Source organism: Prinia subflava, chromosome Z, assembly GCF_021018805.1.
Source record: "Prinia subflava isolate CZ2003 ecotype Zambia chromosome Z, Cam_Psub_1.2, whole genome shotgun sequence".
Taxonomy (NCBI): Eukaryota; Metazoa; Chordata; class Aves; order Passeriformes; family Cisticolidae; genus Prinia; species Prinia subflava.
In genome coordinates, this window is record NC_086283.1 from 9,282,132 (window position 1) to 9,301,626 (window position 19,495).

At 39.6% G+C, this 19,495-nt stretch overlaps 2 protein-coding genes across 10 annotated transcripts in view; one reads left to right on the forward strand and one right to left on the reverse strand.

Annotated features, from left to right (window-relative positions):
- Window positions 1–19,495, forward strand: part of MANBA (mannosidase beta) — a 53,280-nt gene that overhangs the window by 32,547 nt on the left and 1,238 nt on the right. For 4 of the 5 annotated variants that reach the window (XM_063422152.1, XM_063422155.1, XM_063422153.1 and 1 more), the window contains exons 13-17: window positions 282–446; window positions 2,168–2,312; window positions 8,590–8,732; window positions 10,479–10,736; window positions 12,891–16,415. In XM_063422152.1, coding sequence (XP_063278222.1) covers window positions 282–446; window positions 2,168–2,312; window positions 8,590–8,732; window positions 10,479–10,736; window positions 12,891–13,115 — 936 coding nt within the window. In that variant the 3' untranslated portion in view covers window positions 13,116–16,415. The remainder of the gene's footprint in view (window positions 1–281; window positions 447–2,167; window positions 2,313–8,589; window positions 8,733–10,478; window positions 10,737–12,890; window positions 16,416–19,495) is intronic. The other variant, XM_063422154.1, reaches the window with a different exon arrangement.
- NFKB1 (nuclear factor kappa B subunit 1) overlaps window positions 18,206–19,495 on the reverse strand; it is a 57,742-nt gene continuing 56,452 nt past the window's right edge. For all 5 annotated transcript variants that reach the window (XM_063422151.1, XM_063422150.1, XM_063422149.1 and 2 more), the window contains exon 24: window positions 18,206–19,094. In XM_063422151.1, the coding sequence (XP_063278221.1) occupies window positions 18,907–19,094 (188 nt within the window). In that variant the 3' untranslated portion in view covers window positions 18,206–18,906. The remainder of the gene's footprint in view (window positions 19,095–19,495) is intronic.

The following is a 19,495-nucleotide window of genomic DNA, read 5'->3' on the forward strand; positions in this document are numbered from 1 at the left end:
AACTTAAATGCCCCTGAGACAAAAGGTGCTCTTCTGGGTTCAACAACAATGTGTGTTTTCATTTATTTGTACAAAGAGAGTAAGCTAAGGGTGTTAGTGATTCAACGTCCTGGCATGACTACGTGAGGCACTATAGAAATATACTACCAGTTTTAAGGTTTTGGATGATGTCAGTAGGCTGTAATGGATGATGTCAGTAGGCTTTCCTCAATATCCTGGCTGTCATTAAATGCACATTCTACCTTTTCATTCAGATACCTTACTTTTGTGTTTTTTGAAAGGTTTCCTCCCCTGAGGACTGGTCCTACACAAGCAATTTTTCTCTCCATCGGCAACACCATGAAGGTGGCAATATTCAGATGCTTCAAGAGATTGGGCGTCATTTCAGGCTTCCCCAGAGCCCAGATCCTGTAAAGCAGTTCAAAGATATGATTTATCTCACTCAGGTAACAGTGATGTCTTCCATAGAAGCAGCAGTCCATACTTGTTCTGTTAAATTCTATCCGCTGTTAGAACTGGACCTGATCCCTTAGGGAATGTTCCATTATAGAGAAAATTTCCATACTGAAGAACTGGAGAGTCCAGTTTAATTTGGAGCTACCTTGTATCTCTTTTATTGTAGAGAGTCTCCAATTTTCATGATAGAAGGGCTGGAATAGTCAGGGAATTACCCAGAAACTGTCTCAACTGGGAGAAAGTCTGTTGATATGTACTGCCTTGGTCCTTCTCCCCAGCTGGGCTCATGTATCTAGGAGAGGATGCAGAGGTGTGTTGGGCTTCCACAGTACAAAATTGTTTCCCTTGCTGCATGTTACTCCCTGTTCCAGGGTAGGATGTTTTGCTCTTCATGTGGCCCCTGCAGGCTGACTGCTTTGATTCTTGCCACGTGAAGCACACAAGCTTTGGAAGCAAGATTTTTTCCAAAGAATGTAGTTCTCTGTTGGATTAGTATTAGCTTTTATTTTGTTATGGACTTAAATATTGGTATTTTAGAGAATATATTTTGGGTTTTTTTTCAAATCAGAAGGATATGTTTTGCTTTTTATTCATAGGAGTAGTAGTAGTTCTGTATTATGCTTACTTCTTTACTTGTGATTTCTGTGCAACTTTTAAAAGATGCTAAGTAACTTTCTAATGCTATTAGGCAAATTGAAAGTGCTGTTGATTTTTGTTGTGTTTCAAGAATTTCAGAAACACTTTTGATGGAAATAAGAGCACACTCACTAAGTTTCTAATGTTTGAGACTGCTGTCAGCAAGTTTTATATAAAAGCAAAACAGCTTAAGAATTTTTGGCACTCTTGACAAGAGAACAAGGATAGATGATGCTGTGAGATTGAAATCAGGAGTTAAAGCTTGCACCATGAGGTCCTGACTCAAAAAAGGCTTGAGAGTTTCTGTAAAGCTAAGTCTCTCAAGGCCTTATTAAACCTTAATTTAATACCAAAATAAGGATAGCAAAAAGGATAAAGAAAGCAAACTTGCTTTAGTGGTTAACTAGAAGTGATATCTTTACCTTTTGGGCTATCCTGAAGGCTTTTAACTTTATTTTAGGAATTTCTTTATATTTCCCCAGCCTAATAATAAACTGTGGGAAGAACATAGCAGTCTGTTTAGCATCCATTGAGAACTTGGCCAATGAATAATTCTGCAAAGTGGTTTTAAGATGACATGGAGAAGGAGAAAAGGAGTGGGAGTGCAGCTGCAGAAGGGTTGCTTTTTAGATGCACAGTTTTGACTGTATAGTGAGAATGTAAGTTCAGAGTGTAGGGGTTTAGACATCAAGGTAATGTATACTGAAAGTCATGCAGCTTAACATAATTTTGCAACTCTGGAGGGGGTTACTTAAATTAATGTGAAAAAGAAAAACTTATTTTAAATTTCATTTTATTTTCCTTGTCTTTGATTTGCCTTTCAAAGACCATCTTCACTGTATGGAAGCAGCCTCACATGAGATTGTTTTGCTGGCAAAGCTGTTGGGAGCTCCTAGGAATAGAACTCCTTCCAGCAGAGATCCACTGCACTGCAGGTGTATACTCCTCAGGGCACAAGTTTAGAATTATGTGCTGTTGCTGTGAAGTCTGTGTTGTGTATCAATACATCCACACATTTTGGAAAAAAGTAAAATCCAATATGCCAAAAATATTTTTTATCTCTTTGTTGACCAAGGTGATGCAGGCTCAGTGTATAAAGACAGAAACTGAATTCTATCGTTTTAGTCAAAGTGAAATAATCAATGGAGAAGGACACACAATGGGAGCTCTGTACTGGCAACTCAATGACATTTGGCAGGCTCCTTCATGGGCTTCCTTGGGTAAGTTTTGTGACAGTCTGGTAACCGCAGCTACCAGTTGTGTTTTCCTCACCTGGAAGTATTAGAATAAGAAATATAGCTCTGCTCTGTCTCTTGGGTAGCTTTACAAACTTTGAACATATTTTGTCCATCCTTTAGAAATTCATTCCAGGATGGGATTTATGATGTAAAAATTTTCTTCTGTAGTCAGCTGGAGGAGAGATGGTTATCTCCAATGTGATTCATGGTGTCCTTAGCTGTCTCCAAACTGGGGTGAATTATCTTCTCCATGATGAATTTGATTTTCATAGAACTTCATAAGATATCTCTCACCCAGTATAGCTTCTGAGAAGCTTTTTATAGGAGGTGCCTGGCTAAGATTTGATGTCTAACTTGGTGTCAGATGAGGTGAAATCACTCCTTGTGACTAAATTATTCACCTAATATGCTATTTACACTTTTTTTTCCTATCAGAATGTAAAAATAATCAGACATATAAAGAGGAGTCACTTAGGCAGTAAGAAGTAGGAGAGGAATGAGGAATGTGTGGTATGAGGGAAGTGGCTGAATGAAAACATTTTGTCTAGAAGTAATTTTGAAATGGAGAAGCTGTCCTATGGCAGCTGTATAGGACTTGGGTAGATTCAATTTTAGTTATATCTCACATGTTTGGTTTTGAAAATCTTTAAGCATTTCACATGTGAAGAAATATGAGCAAACTAGAAAAAGCTAAGGAAAAAAGTAAGACTGGCTATGGACAGACTTGATGTGTTTGTGGAACAAAATGCCATTTGGCCTGGTTTTGTGAAAAAATTAGCCCACACCATCCTCCCCCTCTTTTCTGGGAGATGTTTGTCCTTCTCCCTTTTTTTTTTTTTTTTGGCTAATCCAAGCAAAATAACTGCAACAACAAGGAAAAACCAGTAGAAGAAAGAGGCTAAACTATTTAAATGTTAAGGCCATCTTTCTGGACTTTGTAGACTTGTATTAGCAAATGGAATATCACAGTGTTCATTTTTATGATTCTAGCAGTGAGTGATGCTCTTAGGCTTTAAGTGCCTCAAGAGAAAAAGATGCTTGGAAAAGTGTCCCTTTGTAAAGACAGGTGTATTGATAGATGTAATGGTTATGGAGACCATAAATGTCTATTTGAGTACAGAGATGACATCACTGTAGAATATTTATCAAATACTTGAATTATTCATATGTTGTTGAAGTTTGTTTAGAAGAAAGAAGCTTCAGCAGAGATACAGCTGTCCCTTTGTTTTGTTGTATTCCCTCAGTGAGATGAGGAAACATTTAATATTCATTTAATTAGGCAGTGTGGTAGAGGATTTTGAAATGCTAATGGCTGAAATTATGCAAGACTTCGGAGAAATTAATTTTATTTGCACTTCAAAAACACATTTCTGCATCTTGTTAGATGACACAGTAGTGTCACCAATGAGTGCTTTTATTTAAATCTGTTACTTTGCAGAAAGTCATGGAAGGGTTTACATAATTTCCGGTACAAAGCAGAAATGTTTCCACATGGTGGGGAAGGAAGAAGGTAGCAAATGTTTCTCCTTTTAACTTTTACCTTGAAGATGTTTGCTTGGGTTGAATGAGAACACAGCATAGCACTTGTGTCACAGTACTTCTGCCTTCAGCTTAGAAGTAAACAGCTTTTATCACAACTGGGTTCTGATTGTTAGCACCTAGCTGTGAAGCTGACTGTGCCTTGTTGGATGATTTAGTGTCTCTGCAGGATGTTTTGGTGGAGTGCTGTGACACTCCCAGACAAGCGTCTCACCTTAAGGTACCCAACTCAGTTGTCATGAGATTCCCTTGAACAGATAACTGGCTTTTATTGCAGGTTCAATATTTAGATCCCCTGGTGAGTCTCGAAACAGGCTGTTATGGAGAATAATTGATCTTAATTCATGAGGCTGAGGTGACGAAAGAACTAGCAGCATGTTTCTCAGATTGCATTTAATGGTGTGAAGTGATTAATTTAAAATCATTTCAGGGACATCTGTTTATTTGCACTCCCACCGTCACTGTAGAAGGCTTCAGGGAAGAGACAGAAAAAAGGGTACTGGGGTCTCATTACAAATAAAATTATAGTTTCCTGTTCTGAAGTTTAATACCACAGAGTGCAAACCCCTTGTTATTGTCAGAAAAAATTGAGGAACGTGGATTTCTGTAAGAATTTGTTTAAATGTGGTGGGAGGAGGAGAAAACCACCCCAGGGCTATTTTAAATAACTTTTGACTGTTGCCTTTGGGCATGCATGTCTGTAACAGGAAAGTTTAAACCCAGGGGTTTCTCATGATCATCTGGAGGTTTCCTGACCTCCAGATTTTTTACATCCATTTTTGGGTGTGTGTGCATGGTATGGTTGATATGTAACTTGTCTGTTTTTAAATAAAGGAAGGTGACTCTAGTCATATGGAAATCAAAACAACAGAAGAACTGGAAAATATGGGAATTTTATTGAGCTTTAGTTTTCCTTACTGTCCAAAGTTATTTTGACAAATGTATGTTTCAATTATCAAGATCCTGTTGCTGGAAAAATTGTATTTGGAAAACATTTCCTGTGTGAAACTGCTACAGCAGTTGAGTTTTGGTTCTTTAAAATGGCTCTAGTTTTTTGCGGAAGGGAAATGCCAGTCTTAAAAGCTGATCTGAGTTAAGCAGACTAATGGTGTTTCAAGCATTTCAAAACAATGGGTGTCATGGTGGTAGAGTGGGTTTTGAAATGGTGCAAACTTCTAAGTGTGTGGTTTGTTTGATTTTGTTTGTTGGCTGGGGTTTTTGTTTGCTTGGGTTTCCCTGTGGAAGTTTAATGCCATGTTCACTCTGAGTGTGTCATCTTTTCCACTGTAAAGGTTTTCTGAGGATCTCTGCTGCTTAGGTAGCAAACCTTCTCTCTTTCCCTCTGCAGTGTGGCTGGGTAATCCAGTTGGAAATCAAGGCACAGCAGAGATTGAGAGAAGGACCCATTCAAAAAGGAACAGATTTTATATTACACTAAGTAGCAAAAACTGCTCTACATCAATTGCATTATTGATTTCTATATATAAGACAGCTGAAGCCTAGATTTTCATCATGTGAATTAAGCTCAGGAAAAAATTTCAAGTCAACAGGCACTGAAACATCAGATCATGCTGGGTAACTTGTCTGAGCTTGTGGTGGGCTCTGCTTGGATTCTGCAGTGAGCAACATCTATTGCATTGGCCATTTAATTAACTAACAATTGAAATTCCAGGAAGTCCTGGAGCGGTCCTGATGGCTTTAGAGATTTCAACCCCTCCCAGACTCTCCCTGTCCATTTCTCATACCAGGCCCATAGCTTTTGTTTGTTGGATCAGATACTGCCCCCCAGTTTACTGTGTTTCAGACAATCCATCCCCAGTCCAAATCTCCCATCTTCTCAAGTTTAATTGACTGAAGGAGTTATTTGTTAGCACCTCCTGGTTCTGGTAGATTTGTTCGTTAAACCACCAGTGTTTTCTCTCAGGAAGTGTCCCTGGAATGCCAGAGTATGCCTTTGTTCATATCACCAGGGGATCAGACCCAGCCAGCACAGGTTTATGAAAGACAAGTCCTCCTTGACCAACCTGATCTCCTCCTGTGACAAGGTTGGTGGATGAGGAAAGGCAGTGGTTGTTTTCTGCCTGGACTTTAGCAAAGCCTTAACACCATTTCCCACAACATTCTTCTGGAGAAACGGGCTGCTCATGATATGGATGAATACACCATTCACCATGAAAATAAACTGCTGGAGGGACAGGTTGAGTGTGCTGATGAATGGATTCATATCCAGCTGACAGTGGGTTACTACTGGGAATTCCCAGGGCTCAGTACTGTGGCCAGCCCTGCTTAATATCCTTTCAAGGGTCTGAACAAGGGGTTCAAGTGCACCCTCAGCCAGTTTGCAATCAACACGAAGTTGGGTGGGAGTGGCAGCAGGCTGGATCAATGGGCTGAGGCCAGTTCTATGAGGTTAAACAAGGCCAAGTGCTGAATCCTGCACGTTGGTCACAGCAGCTCCAGGCAGTGCTACAGGCTGAGGCAGAGTAGCTGGTAAGCCACCCAGTGGAAAAGTATCTGGGAGTGCTGGTCAACAATGGCTGAACACGAGCCAGCATGTGCTCAGGTGGCCAGGAAGGCCAGTGGCATCTCGGCTTGTGTCTGTGGCTAGAAGGAGTAGGGAAGGATTTGTCCCCCTGTACTTGGCACAGTTGAGTCTGCACCTCAAATTCTGTGTCCATTTCTGGACTCCTCGCTACAAGAAGGACACTGAGGGGCTGGAGCATATGCAGAGGAAGGCAACAGAGCTGGGGAAGGGTCTGGAGCACAAGGCTTATGGAGAGCAGCTGAGGGAGCTGGGGGTGTTTAGCCTGGAGGAAAGGAGGCTGGGACACACAAACACACACACCCCTCCACACCCCTCTTCAACTACCTGAATGGAGGTCATAGTGGGGGTCAGCCCCTTTTCTCCATTAACAAGTGACAAGTGACAAGTGACAAGACAGGAGGAAATGGCATAAAGTTGTGCCAGTGGAGGTTTAAATTGGATCTTAGGAGAAAGTTCTTCACCGAAGGTATTGTCAAGCATTGCAGTGGGCTGCCCAGGGAAGTGGTGGAACCACTCTCCCTAGAGATATTTACAAGATGAACAAGCGTGGCATGGGAACTTAGGGACATAGTTTAATGGTACACTTGGTAAGTGAACAGCTGAAGTTAATCCTAGAGGTCTTTACCTCTAAATGGTTCTACTGTTCTATACTGAGAAGCACCAATATACTGAATATGTTCATCAGTTTAGTGACTGTCTGTTTTGAAGGAGCACAGCTGCCTCTCCTGAAGTTTTCCTCCAGCCTTATCACTTTGGTTTGCTTCAGTGCAATTAACTTGAATGCCAGTGGTGTTTTTGCTGACAATAGACTGATCTCATAGCACAGTTCAATCTTGTGTGGATTTTCCAGGCAAATATGAGCTTCTCTTGTTACTCTCTAAGGTAGCTGGCTGTGAACTTGCTGGAAACAAGGTGATGTGTAAGTTGCTAAGCTGGAGCTAATGCATTACTCTTCACAAAGATCATTCATGTCTATGTAGAGTGCAGACAAAGCATGTTCAACTCCCCCTGGAAAAGTCATAACAACCATTTAAAGACAACTCTGGATAACTCTTTAATTACGAGATGTTTGAAAGTGCTAAGAGCTTTGTACAAGAACCAAAACTAATTACTAATAAAGTTATAAGAAGAACATCTCATTGAAAATATTCTTCATACATCATAAAGTAGACATCAGCTTTAAACTTGTTATATAAAATAAAAAGCCAGAAACAAGAATGAAATCGGTATCTAACTTCTATCTTTGTGAGATGGTAGAGCTGACTTGCTACTTCTTTTTAGTGCCATTTCAATGACTGGATAATGGCTGAGCAGAGACAAACTTAAAATGCAGACAGTGGGTGCTAGATGGAATGTTAGTGGAAGAAATGATGGAGCTTCTCTTTCAAAATGATTATGTGGCAGTGCTGCAAAGCAAAAATCAAAATTGCCTTTTTTGGAGAGGATGCAGAGTTTGAAGGCTTTCACATTTTAATGGCAGACTTTCAAAGTATTAAAAGTAGTAAGGTACAGCTTTCCATTAAAGAAGCAGCGTGAACTGTTTGTCATGTGTCTGTCATGGATACTAACTTCCATGGAGGAGGTGTTGTCTTTAGATCTTGGCAAATTTGTTTTGCCAAGCTCAGTGTTGTCTTTGATTTAGGAACTTATTTTTGTCTTTATTGCTATTGATGTCCTCTAAAGATGAACTGAAAGAAGGAGTGGAAACAGAGAAGAGAGCACTTCGTATAAGTACCCTGTCTCTTTTTATAGTAATGGTAGTTTGTGAACTGTTAGCATGTTTGTCTGGATTCTCAACAACACAGATGCTCCAGCTTCTTGGTTTATGTGTGATATGCTGTGTCAGCCTTGTGTTTGAGGTTTCCTTTAACTGAATGACAGTGTAGCAGTGATAGGACAGAGACATAGAAAAATGTAAACTTTTGGGAAAGCTCAAAGCTTTCCCAAGAAATAGCATTAGCTCCTTCCCAAGAAAGAGCTTCAGATCTTTCCCAGGGCAGAGCCTTGCTTGGAAGGAAGCAGGAGTACCTTCAGTCATTCTTTGCACTTGATAGAGGTGAAAAAAGGTGGAAGGGGATGTTGCATTGCCAATAGCAGGACCAGGAAGCACATACGGGGAATGTGGGACAAGACAGTCTCGGATTCAGTTTCAGTCTTCTTTTTAACCATTTTTAGAGTATGGCGGTAAGTGGAAACTGCTCCATTATTTTGCCCAGAACTTCTTTGCACCACTGCTGCCTGTGGCCTATGAAGACAAAGGGATGTTGCACATTTATGGTGTCTCAGATCTTCATGAGGACCACAAGCTGACTTTGAGGGTAAGTGGCACCTGCCTCACCATTCTTGTGTGCCTCCTCCAAAAACGTGAGAAGCTGAAATGAACATCTTTGTACAGACAAGCTTCAGTAAGGCCATGCTCAAACATCATGAGATGCAACTCTAGTGTTTAATCTTAGGGGCAACACTGTTCTTTATTAAAGTAGTCTGTAGTGCTTCACAGAAGGAGTTGCTTTGCTTATAGCCTCTAGGTATAAGGCTGAAACGAACTATTCTGTTGAAATCTTAAATGGATTGATGGTTAAATAGAACAAAATGTGAAAAATGGTACCTCACTACTTATCAAAACTGTTCCCTGGGTATTAGAACTAGATAACCTGATGAAGTAGGGGGGGAAAAAGGGATTGTACCATTGCTTACCAGTACTCAAACTATATGGCTCTGGGAAAAAGGACTGGATTATTTTCTGAAATATGAACAGTGCATCTTTAATTGGAAGGTCACCTATGCATGTCATCATTTTGCAATTGATCCCTTAACTGTTTTCTGATAATGCTATAGAAACTGATAGGATTTTTAAGTCACTATTTGGACTGCTGTGTTTTCTTATAGACAACATACATCCTTTTCAGTTTGTTACATTTTGTTGCTGTTAATCGTACAGCAACCAGATCCCAGATGAATTAGGGACCATTTTCAGTATGAGAGGTAGCTCCTGATATAGAGTGTATCCCATGTGAAAACAGTGTGAAGGATGGAAAAACAGACCTCAAGACCTGGAATAACTCACTAGTCACTACTAGTTCCAAAACAGTAATTTTGGAACTAGTAGTATGAGTAAGTCAACTCCTAGATCATTGCTCTGTCTGGTGGCATCCATGAATTTTCAGATTTATACGGTTGCTTATATGGAGTAATGTATGGTACAAGAAAATGGTTGCAATTTCTGGATAGTTAGTTCTTGGGGTGCACTTAATAGAATTGTTCATTTCTGGTCTGAGTTACTCTAACAGACATAAATTCAGATTTTCTGATAGCATCAAAGACATGTTTGCAGTAGGATGGTTCTGATGAATACTGTACATTGCACTTCAAGAAGATTTGGAACTTAACTCTTAAAAGGAGTTACGATCTATACCTGACTGCACACTCCTATTAAGGGAAAAAACAACTGAAAATTTATGAAATAGAGTGTTGTAATTCTCATTAAGTGCTTTTAAAAAGACCCTTTTTAAAAGGGTATATTCATAATGTATGGATGATGTTTGGGAATGTATTTTGCTGTATTAATATAACCTTCATAATCCCTTTTAAGATGACAGAGCTTGCTTCTGTTTAAGAATGATTATGCAGAAGCTCTAGCATACCCAATTGGGTTACATCAGATAACTCTGAGCAATCTCAAGAAAATCCTTTGTTTGAGTTTTGTTTTAATCAAGGAAGGGAGGAAAAAGAGTCAACAGATTAGTCACTCAGTAATTCCATTTCCCAGCACACCGTTTGCAGGAGTTGGCCATCTCTTCCGCTCAAAGAGTGTGGAGAAAACAAAAAAGTCTTACAGATCAAGAGCCAGCTCCAGACTGTTTGAAGTGGACCTCTTGTTAGGATTTTAGAACAATCTAATTTTTATGCCATATCTGTTGTCTCATTTCTTGGTAGGTGGAAATCAGCTGCTGCTGTCAGAAAAACTTCTGTTGTAATGAGCAATCTGAAATCTAGGGTGCTGCATTGTTTTCACAAATGTAGCCTTTCTTCTAACCTTTGTGATCTCTAAATATACTTGATAGGTCGTGGTTCATGCCTGGAGCTCTTTGGAGCCCGTTTGCACCCTTGCCAAAGAAGGTTTGACCGTTAAAGCTCAGAGTGCTGTCCCCATCTACAAGGAGTCCATCAGTGACCTTCTGGAAAGATGCAGAAATTGTACCAGGAAAAGCTGTATTATTACTTTCTGTCTCGTGGGAGAAGATGGGCTCCAGAGTCCTACGAACCATTACTTCCTTTCATCCCTCAAGGATGCTGTGGGATTAGAAAAGACCCAGCTTCGTGTAAGCATCAATCATGCTAAATTACTGTATTTGGTTTTGCTAATCTTACTGTTTTGTTTGCCAGCTATGGAGTGTCTGATTCCTCCAAATGTTTTTCCTCCCTCGTTGTTGCTATTCTGGCTTCCAGGTTGAGTTCAAAATCGGATTTTTTTTTAATTGGTGGGGTTTGTTTGTTTGTTAGTGTTTTTTGTTTGGGATTTGTTTTGTTTTAATAATGAAATCTTCCTTTCATTTGTTTAGATTGTCTTCCACCTTACAGCATTGCTCCTTACTTTCTTTTTGTCCCTAGACAGCAAATAGCATCATGACAAGTGTTTTGGCTTGCAGACAGCACTGTGTGTCAGGATTAGGTGATTCTAGTTCCGCTGAGTGTGGAGTGCATTATTGTCAGCAGTATTTCCTCTGGATGTGCTCATGCTCTCAGATCAGTGTAACATTGCTAACACACTGTATTGCATGCTCCTTTCCTCCTCCTTCAAATCCCTGCCCTCCAGTGAGGGTTCTGATTTGCATAATAGTCATTATTTCTTAATAGCTGGTGAGTGTGTCAGTCTCCTAAACAGGCACAAAAAGCATCCGTGTTGTATAACACTGTCATTTAGTCCATTTGCTGCTTTTTCCTAGATTTCTTCTGCTCATAGCAAGCTTGCTGTATATCTAGAGAGCATGCATGCCCTGTGTGTGCACACACATTTTGTTAAGCCTCACTCAGCCTGTACATCTTATTGGAAAATTCACCATCAGATGGGCAGGATGAGGACCTTTGTGTTCTCACATTTGGCTTTCAAACTGCAGCTTTGCTCTTTAGTGCTAAACTGAACAAGGGGGGAATAGAGGTCTAATCTCTTTGAATCTGGACCAGCATAATTGCTTTGCAAAAAAGAAAATGGGCCAGATTTTCCCTTCTTATCTCTTTCACAGCAGCACAGCCTGCCTCCTGAGTATACAAAGAAAAGAAATCAGCCTGTTTTAATTTTTTTTTCATCTGGTGGTGCAATCTGGAGTCTGAGTCATGCTGCGAGGAGATTTTTTGTTTGTTTTGGTTTCATTTGTTGGTTTATGGATGATATTAATAAGAAAAGCTCTGCAACTGGAGTATCTTTGGAAAATTTCATTCCTTTGTGTTGCAACTGTGTTGTCTTTGCAATACTAACTAATAGGGATAGCTAGCATAGCTAGATAAATGCAAAGTGGTAATTTTAAGAAATGTGATTAAAAAAATGACTGTTTTGCAAGAGGCTGGTATGTATAAACTTAGATACTAAAAAACTAACTAGACTTTCAAATGCCTTGGTAATCCAAGAGCTACTGTTCATGGCATTGCTTTTAAAAAGCAACAAAAGCATTAGTATTTCTTCAGGAGACAAAATGTATAGAGGATGTGTGCTTTTTCCCAAAAATTAATAGCATTGCTTTTCTTGTAAAACCGTAACATGATGTCTGTGCTGACTGTAATTTGTCCTCTTTTTATAGATGGTTAATTGGTATTTGAAAGTTATGTAGTATAAGCTTTAATTATGGTGAATGCAGAGTGTTGCATGAAAATGCATCCTGGTTGGGATTTCAAGTCTCTCTGAAATTTAAGTACTGATAGAACTTAATCTAAAACATTATACCTTGACTTGATATTTTACAATGATTTTTAAAAATATTTTATTTAATGAAGTATAAGGGCTTCACTGCCATGATACTTTAAGATGAGATTGCTTTCTGTTTTACCAGGATTTTTACCAGCTTTTGCTTCTGTGTATTTTTATTATGTATGTAAGTGAAAGACAAGCTCTTTTAGTAGATGTAAATTGATAAGTTGAGTGAAGTGTTGGTGAAAGAACAAATCTCTTTCAGTGCAGTATGTATGGGATACCAGTACTATGTAGAAGTTAGATTACCTCTATTCAGTTATTCTCATGAGAAGATGGCAAAGTGATAATGCTTCTTGGCACTTTTCTACAATCTGTGGTATTCTGTAGGAAAGCTCTAGTAACTTTTGCAGTTTTTGCATGATTCTTACATATGAAGAATATTAATTTTGAACAAATGTGGTTGTTCAGCTTGTTTTACTGACATGCAGGTCTTTCCCAGTTTCAGTGTAACTGGGGTCTTCTTTAACACATATTTTTTTTTATAATACAGTTTTTTTTATTTCTCTTTCAGGCCTCTGTATTCCAACAAGATGATGTTTATATTTTTGTTCTTCAGACCACCGCAATTGCTCCTTTTGTTACTCTGGATGTAGGGAGTATAAAAGGCAGATTTAGTGATAATGGTTTCCTCATGACTGAAAAGAAGAAAATGGTTGTGTTTTATCCTTGGGAACCTACCAGTGTTGAAGAACTAGAAAGTTCACTAATCTTGACCTCTCTACTGGATGTTGTCTAAGACTACTTCATTTCCTTCTAGATAAAGAGTGAAACGGGAGGAGAAAAAAAAATAGAAGAATTTGACTGAAGCTGGAGTGACATACACTTTGAGCTGGCTGAAGAATAGCATACTCTCTATTCCTGTCATGTGAATTTTAAATGCTGGTTCAATGTAAAGATACCAATGGCAAACCTTACATATAATATATGTGGTGTACTGAAAGCACATCTATATTTTTTTCTAGTTTCACTATACTGTAAGTGGAAATCCATTTTAGAATAACAGCAAGGTATGCTGGGAGCAAGGGGGAAGGACAGGGAGTGAAGATGGGACTACCTCCAGTGGGCCACAGAGCCAGTCCGTGGGCAGGTTGCTAAACATTTGTCTGGTCTGTCGGATATGGTTTGAAATGCAGCTAGGATCTTGCTGGGGTTTCACAAGGATACTCTGTCCACCCAAGCGAATATTTTCTTGCAGAGCAGAATCAGCACTGAATTGGTGCTGCTGGCTGATGACCATGACATTGATGATATAAAACCAGCTCTAGGCGATACTTGCTGGTGGTGTGGGGGGAGCAGCTGTGTGTTCCACTGGAGAACTCAGAATGGAGGTTGATTTCAGTGGTGATCAGTGTTAATGGGCAGAGAGCATACTGACTGATATTTTGGTGTTAACCAAAACTGACATGCTCCTGAGCAAGAGGAAGAACTTATAAATGAAAGGGAAATTATAAGTGTGAGTTTCTTACAAATGCTGTATTGGGTCACCAAAACAACTAACTGCAGTTGCATCTGATTCAAAACTAGTCCTAGTTAAAAGAAGACATGCAAACAATAAAAATATGGATGTGTGCCAATGTTTATAGATTCTGTAAAATAAATAGGGAAAATGACAGTCATGAGTACAACTTCATAAATGCAGGCAGTGACAAAGGATATTAAAAAGTTATTCTGAGAGGCATCATGAGCCGGCAAAACCAGAAAAATTCTTCAGATTTTTGGTGTCCTGGAATCAAAGTGGAATCAGCAGCAATAAAGCCAATATAAGGTAAGAATGAAAAAATGTGAAGAAAATATGATTAATATGTACTGCTGCAGTGTATTAGGAAAAGGGCAAGTTAATATGGCTCTTAATAGTGTTAAACAAATAAAACTTTGGAGGAATCACTTGTTTAAAGACAATCACGAGGCCTGTCTGGAGGTTAGTGATATTTGTTCATCTCAGTATACGAGTGAAGTTTGAGATAGGTAGAAAAGACCTTTTGGATTGCAAGAAGCAAAACCCATTCATTAATTTGGACCTCACCTAGCCTGTCACAATTTTTAGGCAAAATCATGAAAGAAATTATGTGGTTTATGATTAATAAGTGATGAAGTGGCTATGCAAATGAAGTCTACCAGCAAAGTTATTATGTAACAGCATTCTATTATTTTTCTTCCCTGTTGGTTTCTGCAATTACCAGATTGACATAGCAAAGTTTGGGCAACTTTTAAAATCATTGCTGTTTTTGAAGGTCAGGACCTCCCTAAGGAGTAGATCCATTCTTTCTTGCTGAAAATCTTTAATTCAGCACTAGGTGTTGTTACGAAACATTAGCAATTGCTTAAGCCAATGCTTGAACTCAAAACAGTGTTTAAAAGAGAAGGTTGGCTTCAATTGTCATTTTAATGTCCTTAATATGTTCTTTTGGTTTCCTGGTGTTGTAGTAGGTGTGTATTTATAGAAGCTGTTCTCTTGCCATGCAGCAGCAGCTGTAACATGTGCTTTGGTTAACCATTTCCACTTGGTATTTTCGCAGTGGCCTCCTGTGCTATACTTGGTGACATTGTTCTGCCTTTGTCTCAGATCAGGGCAGAGATTGGAAGGCAGCACTGGACACACCCACCTTCCCAGCTGAGTGTTGTTACAGCTACAGCAGCACCTGTATTGCCAGTTCTGTCTGATGGGGGGTTGGCAGCAGGAGCATTAGGAGGAGTATTTGTTAGGTGTCATGGCTCTTGTCCTCAGTGTCATTACATTACTGGTGGCAGCAGTAGAGGGCACTGACCTATCAGTGTTCTTTGAGGATGCCTGAAATGTCTTGTTAAGGAGCAATGAGTTCTCTTGTGCTGATGGCCTTTGTTTGCTCCCGGGCCCCTCTGGGCTGTTCCCCACTGATGGCAAAAGCAGTAGCCAGAGTGCCCCACAGCCATGACAAATGCCATTCCAGAACAAAACATGAGAACAGGTTTTGGAAGACCACTGTATGATGTTGGCTAATCTGTTGTCCTAAAACCATTCTCTGGCTGAGATTTGGCTCCGAACTCATTGTGGGCTTGCAGAGGCCATTTGGAGGTTTAGAGGGCACCTGTTTGTTCATACTTTCTGCCACACAAGGAAGATTTATTTTGCTCTAGTTTATTGGACCATGTAATTGGAAGCTTTTTCAAGTTCTGCATCTCTCCAGGAAAGAAGCGTGCAAATGTATCTAAAAATTGCTCTTTAAGTAAGTGTTCATAGTTCTCTGTCAGTTTTTCTTGTTATCTGCTGTTTGCATACATTGTGGTCTGGACAGATTTTCTGCCTTAGAGGTACATCTTTCTTCAATACTTTTGCTTCTATTATTGTTCCCTTTTGGCTTTGGAGATGGGTAGCAGAGAGCATTTCAGTGACTTGAAGCAGTGTCAGGATCAGAGAAATGGGCTAATGAATTTCTTATTTTCAGTACAGGAGAGGTGGGTTTTGCAGCTTACAAGCCAGCTTTTTTATTGTCAGCCACTGTTTTCTTTCTTACTCACTTAGGGAAACAGGAACTCATGGTTTGACATTTTTATGACAGGTTTCAATCCAAGAGTTGTGTTTACATAAATTTGCTTTCCAGTCAGATGTTACAAGGTAGAAAAACAAAAGCCCCAAAGTCATTCAATTAGTGCGGAAACCCCAAATTTAAATTTAAAAAGGCCATCTCTGTAAGAAGTAGAGTCAGTCAGTCAGCAGAGACCTGTAAGTATCTGAACTACTGCTCTTCTGCATTGTGCATATACCAAGGGTGACTGGATGGCTGAAATCCTATAGCCATCCATGAAAATTAGGTTTAAATGAGGCCATGGGAAACCTCTGCAGCCTTGGAAAAACGTCTTCCAGCCTGACTCTAAGTGGGACACCAGGCTTCGTAATGCTGAATGGAGAAAATCAACTCCTTGGTAATTAACTTTTGTCTGTTGCTGTAGGAATCTTCTGAAGTCAGCAAAAGTTTGGACTGGGCTGTTGGCCATTACTCTAGAACTGCTTTATATCAAGACATGATCATCCAGAAACGCCAGAATCTGTGGATGGTGGGTGAGTATTGACCATTGCACCATGAGCTAGCGAATGGACACCACCATTCCTATCACTTTACTTGGGGGAAGCAAGGAGACTGGCTCTTTTTTCTTAAATGTGTGAAAAAAGCATTTTACTTTCCCAGGCAAGGGAAAAAAGACAGTTCATACACCACTACATGTAGGTAAGATTCTTATCCTTCCTGCAGCCCACGGAATCTCAGAATGCTGCCTAGAGCTTCCCACTACCAGGGATGTCCAGGGATGTCCAGATGATGCCAGGAAATACACAGGTGTAGCTGCCAATCTAAAATCGAGGGCACTTTAACTTCCTGAATAACTCATTTTATATCAAATGTAAAGAAGATCTGAAGAGATCTGTTGTCACAACTTTTGCTGCATTCCATAAGTTTCTGATGTTTATTACTGCAGTAGAGCAGCAGAATAACAGAGCGAGCTCTATTCCACTGCATGTACAGATTAAGTTTGGAGGTTTTTCTCTATAAGCGAGGTGTAGACAGATGCTCTCAGTAGTATTTTTCTATCTCTAAACAAAGGGAAAAAACCTAAAAGTATTGAAGCCTTTTTTATTAAATACACTGAAACTGAGGAGATGCCAGACTACCATTTAAAGCACTTCAATACACAGGGCCTAACTTGATGCAACATCTGGTGGTGAAGTGCTTTAAGGAAATACAGATCCAGGTGTCTTTTGGAGGTTTAAAAGCAGATCTGGTCAGAATTAAAGCTAGAAGGTGTGAAAAACAGCTAGGATGCCCTGGAGACCTGCAGGATTGTAGAAGCTTCTGTAAAAATGTCTGCCAGCCCCCTGAGCTGTGCTGGAAATTATGTGGCAGCAGAAGGTGTTTTACTAGGACAGCAGCTCTCCTAGGGCTCAAAAAGCCCCTCCACTCCTGGAATATGAGAACCTTTGCCTGTTTCTATTAGAGCTGGAATACAAAGAGAACACTGGAGAAGTACATAAATCGAACAAAAATCTGTATGCCTTAGACACTGCATAGATGAGGATTATACATACAAGAAAGAAAGAACGGCACTTTTACTCATCTTCTCTGGAAGTAATTAAAGTTCTCAATAATTCAGATGGATTATAAATTTAATTTAAAAAGTTTTTTGTTACTTGTAGTTTAATTCATTACAGCAACTATCGACCGCTCTAGACATAACCATTCTTAAGGTTTATCTTGATTCATTTTCTCAGGAGGGACACCTAAGTTAGTGAAGACACAGCTGAACCAAGAACTCCTCTCAACACTCCATCTTTGTGCCAAAATTGGCTAGAAAGAAGTGACAATGCTACAGTGCCCCTCTTGGCTTTTTCATCATGAACTCTGATGCTTGTTCTGTTTAGTTGGGCCAGCATCAATAACAGGACACTCACCATCTCAGAATTCATGTCAGACAAGAAGAAGCACTGCTCATGAGCACAGTTGCGACAGGAGATTCTAGATAGCCAAAAGGAGAGCTCATCATCTCTCATCAGAGATTTGCTGACACACTAAATAGTTGGTTTCAGTGTAAATGATTCTCTGCTGCCATAATGGTGAGAACTAAAACAAGGTAGAGGCTTTAATCTCAAAGCACAGCTGCTCACCAGTAGCGGATGGACCTGCTCTCCCTCCATAAAAGATATTTTAGCTTTAAGAAAGGTGGCTTTTAATCTTTAATTTATTTTAGTGCTTGGAAGTGAGCATGGTCTTGCATTGAAGCTTAATCTTCAACGCAAAATCTTCAATACCTCTACTTGAAAAGTAATGTGAAAAATCACAGCAGGCACAGACAGGAGAATTAATTTTGGGGTTTTATTATAAAAGTAAAATAAAAATAAGCATTTAAAAAGCACATATTTTCAAAAAGGAACAGATACAAAAAAACCTATTTACAAGTAGGAAAATGCCAAACTTGAAAAAAATTTGGAATAAGAGACACCAAAGTTAAGTTTAAATACATTATTTGAAATATACAAGATTTTTTTAGGATTCTATTTTTTTTCTCTGAGTTGTCACTATTGTGATTAAAGTAATGATTTTTCATTGCCAGCTATTTTATAACATGTTTGCATGCAACTGTTCTGCAAAAATTATGAAGACAGCAGCTAAGAACTATATCCCCTGATTGCTCGTGTGCTTATTAACCTCCTTAGTAAGTTTGTATTATGCATTAACAAATGCCTTTTTTCAGCTGTAAAAGAAAGTCCTCACAGAGCAGGAAAGCTCTCTCAGTCTTTCACAGCATCCAGTCCTGTGTATTAATGCAGCAGTGGAGCTCTAGTTATTGTAAATGGCTTCTAAATGAGCACAATTAAATGTACTTGAGGAAGGAAGCTGTGGCTAGGAGTCAAATGCTGCAGTTGCCATTTGCTTGGGTTCAGGTGGGATTCTTCCAGTGTGCTTTTGTTGTGAGTTCCCTTCCCTCTAGCCAGGATGACACTGATGTAATTTGAAATGTCCCACTTGTTCCTGTAACTGCATATTGCTAACTGAAGATCACTAGTCAGCTATATAACTGCTTTGCCCTGAACTTTGATGTCCATAGCCCAGGGCCATTTTGCCAAGTGTTAGTGAGGGCTTGCTGTTCAGAGAGTCTGAGTAAGTGAAACTCAGCTTGCGGAAGGAGGTCTCCACACCACTGTCACACGTGCTTTCGATGTCTTGAAATCTGCTATTGCAGAGCTCACCTGAGGGACAGAGAAAAGGGAAATCATGTGCATGGCTTGAGCAAGGTTGCTTTAAGAAAAGTCTAAGGAATACAAACCAACACAGTTAAGCTCTTCTATAGGAAAATAACTCTAAAATGAGGTATTATAATAGGAAAAGCTGTGCTGGATGTTTCCAGGCACCAAAGCATGTGATGTGATGTACTAGTGGCAGATATCAGCCTGCAGTTGGAGCTTGGATTGGATGAGAAACCTGGTGCTCTGCTGACACTAAAGCTGGCACTGCACTGGGGTCAGGACTCTGCCCAGCTGTGGTGGTTGCAGGGCAAAAGGTTCTCTGGTTTTCAGAGTAACATTCTGTGCAAGTGTACAGCTCCAGGATGAGGCTCCTAAAACTTATAACTCATGTTACTTCAATTTAC